Here is a 2,466-nt window from a genome sequence, read left to right on the forward strand (position 1 = left end):
AGATAAATATGAGTATTTTAAATTGAAACTACCCAAAATTAAATTATATATATATTTATTTAATTTTCAAATGGGTATGAAAAATTCAAAGACCATATGCACCTTTTTGTTGAAGAAACTGACCAAAGACCCATTAAACTTTACAAAAGAGGTAAAGATAAAAATAATAAAATAAATTTAAAAAAAAAAAGAAAAGAAAAGAAAAGGGGTTTGTTAATTGGATGCTGATTTCCGGATACGCATTCTGGAAATCCCATTAAATCCCATAAATGAAAATCTGGAATTTGTGATGCCTTTATTTATATCTTCTTCTTCTCCTCTGCTTTGTGTGTGTTGTTCGTGGTGTTTCTGGGGAAATCTGAGGTGATCTTGATTGAAGTTTAAAGATTTTGGGAGTGCGAGTTGTTGGGGGAAGTGGGCGTGTTTTGTTTAGGGTTAGTTAAAAGCAGAGGAGGGGGAACCCTGCACTTTACACTTGCGGGAGTTGTTTCGATTCTCTGTTCGCTCGACGGGAACCAGAACGGCTTCGCATTTTGACGCCATTGACAGCCAAGACTCTCAAACAGAGAGAGTAGAGATTCTAACTTTCCCGTGAAATTTGGTGGTTTCCGTTTCTAATCTTAGAAATTCTTTCACACGTTTGTGGGTTTATCTCCATTTTGGTTCCTATTTTCTTCCCAATCGGAAAAGCCTTTTGAAAGGAAAAAAAAGACTCCGATTATTCCTCTTCCTCTTCCCTTTGTCTCTCTACTCTTTCCCGGCGCTCTGTTCTTCGGTTTGCTTTCCGGGAAGCCTCTCTGCTTTGCAGGGTTGGGGGGAAGGCTCTGAATATTTCATCTCTCTCCCTCTCTTCCAAGATTATGATTCTTGACAAAGGGTCAGCACTGCAATCCAATTTGGGTTGCTTTCTTCATTGCACCACGCCCCTTGTCAATTCCCAATTCTTGCCCAAGGTTTGTCGCTGTTCTTGCTTTCTTTCTTTCCTTCCTTCATTTCCCAATTCATGATTTATTGATCCAATCTTTGCTTCTTTTTCTTAGAGTGAGATTAGGAATCTGAATCGTCTGTGGCATCCATGGGAGAGAGAGAGGGTTGAATATTTCACCCTCGCCGATCTCTGGAATTGTTACGACGAATGGAGCGCCTACGGCGCTGGCGTTCCCATCGCCGTCAACAACGGCGAGACCCTTGTTCAATACTACGTTCCTTATCTCTCTGCAATCCAAATCTTCACCAGCAACTCCACCATCAATGGTTTCAGGTACTACCCTTTTCTTTTCATTCTGATCCAACCCTAATTCGATTCTGTTATCAAATTTTCAAGATCCATTCGATTGTTTATGAAAACCCCAAATGAGGAATTTCCCCCTTTGTGTGTAGAGATGAGTGTGGTGACAGTGAAACAAGGGATTCGTTCAGTGATTCATGCAGCGATGAGAGTGAAAGTGAAAAACTATGGAGATGGGATGGAAGCTCATCGGAAGAGGGAGGTGGACTATTAGAACAAGACAGCCCTCTATCTCTCAGTGACAGATTGGGATACCTTTACTTTCAGTATTTCGAGAGATCAACTCCATATGGAAGAGTCCCACTAATGGATAAGGTGTGAAAATTGCCTTTCCTTGTTTAACTTCCCTGGATTGTTCCTGTTCTTCATCTTTGCATTATATTATCATTAGAAGAAAAGAGAATGGTGGTGGTGCTGCTTTTTGGATGCTGTGGAACAAACTCTTTTTGACCCTCTAATCTGTATTCTGATTCTGATTCTATTTGTTTCATGGGGTTTCAGATCAATGAATTGGCTCGAAGATACCCTGGCCTGATGACATTGAGAAGCGTGGATCTTTCTCCTGCAAGTTGGATGGCTGTTGCCTGGTCTGTGTTTGCCTCTGTGTTTGTGTGTGTCTAAATTAGAGTGTTTGTGTGTATTAATGGGCTGGATGGGGTTGATTTTCAGGTACCCAATTTACCATATTCCAATGGGGAGAACCATAAAGGATTTATCGACATGTTTTCTGTCATACCATACGCTTTCATCCTCATTTCAAGGTATGAAAATGGATGGTTTTGAAGTAAAATGGGGTTTTGAAATTGAATGTGGATTGATGTTTGTTTGTAGATATGGACGTAGAAGATGAGTTTGAGAGCGGAGAAAGGAAGAGGAAAGAAGGGGAAGAGATGGCGCTGCGTGCATTTGGGTTAGCGACATACAAGATGCAAGGAAGCGTGTGGATATCTGGTAATTATGGGCGGGACCAAGAGCGAGTGGTGTCTCTTTTGAGCGTGGCGGATTCTTGGCTAAAGCAACTCAGGGTCCAGCACCATGACTTCAACTACTTCACGGGGATGATCCGTCGTGGCTAAACCAGAAAGGGGTTTTTAACCAAAAAAAAAAAAAAAAAAAAAAAAGACAAACACATCCAAATCCAAATCCAAATCCCCCATGGATGGATGGATGGATTGATT

General features: G+C 41.0%; 1 protein-coding gene across 1 annotated transcript; it reads left to right on the forward strand.

Annotated features, from left to right (window-relative positions):
* Window positions 1-225: 225 nt before the first annotated feature.
* LOC111469617 lies at window positions 226-2,418 on the forward strand. Its single transcript, XM_023114951.1, has 6 exons — window positions 226-953; window positions 1,041-1,261; window positions 1,381-1,603; window positions 1,790-1,875; window positions 1,958-2,049; window positions 2,120-2,418. The coding sequence occupies exons 1-6, from the start codon at window positions 861-863 to the stop codon at window positions 2,362-2,364; spliced, it is 960 nt and encodes a 319-aa protein (XP_022970719.1). The 5' UTR covers window positions 226-860; the 3' UTR covers window positions 2,365-2,418.
* Window positions 2,419-2,466: the final 48 nt, after the last annotated feature.

The sequence above is a fragment of the Cucurbita maxima genome, unplaced genomic scaffold (assembly GCF_002738345.1).
Source record: "Cucurbita maxima cultivar Rimu unplaced genomic scaffold, Cmax_1.0 Cma_Scf00041, whole genome shotgun sequence".
NCBI lineage: Eukaryota > Viridiplantae > Streptophyta > Magnoliopsida > Cucurbitales > Cucurbitaceae > Cucurbita > Cucurbita maxima.

What these genes read in the sequence shown, in the direction of transcription:
- LOC111469617 (XM_023114951.1), top strand. Translation starts at nt 861, where the DNA reads ATGATTCTTGACAAAGGGTCAGCACTGCAATCCAATTTGGGTTGCTTT. An exon ending in ATTCCCAATTCTTGCCCAAG is followed by an intron (nt 954 to 1,040) that starts GTTTGTCGCTGT and finishes TCTTTTTCTTAG; the next exon opens with AGTGAGATTAGGAATCTGAA. An exon ending in GAGTCCCACTAATGGATAAG is followed by an intron (nt 1,604 to 1,789) that starts GTGTGAAAATTG and finishes ATGGGGTTTCAG; the next exon opens with ATCAATGAATTGGCTCGAAG.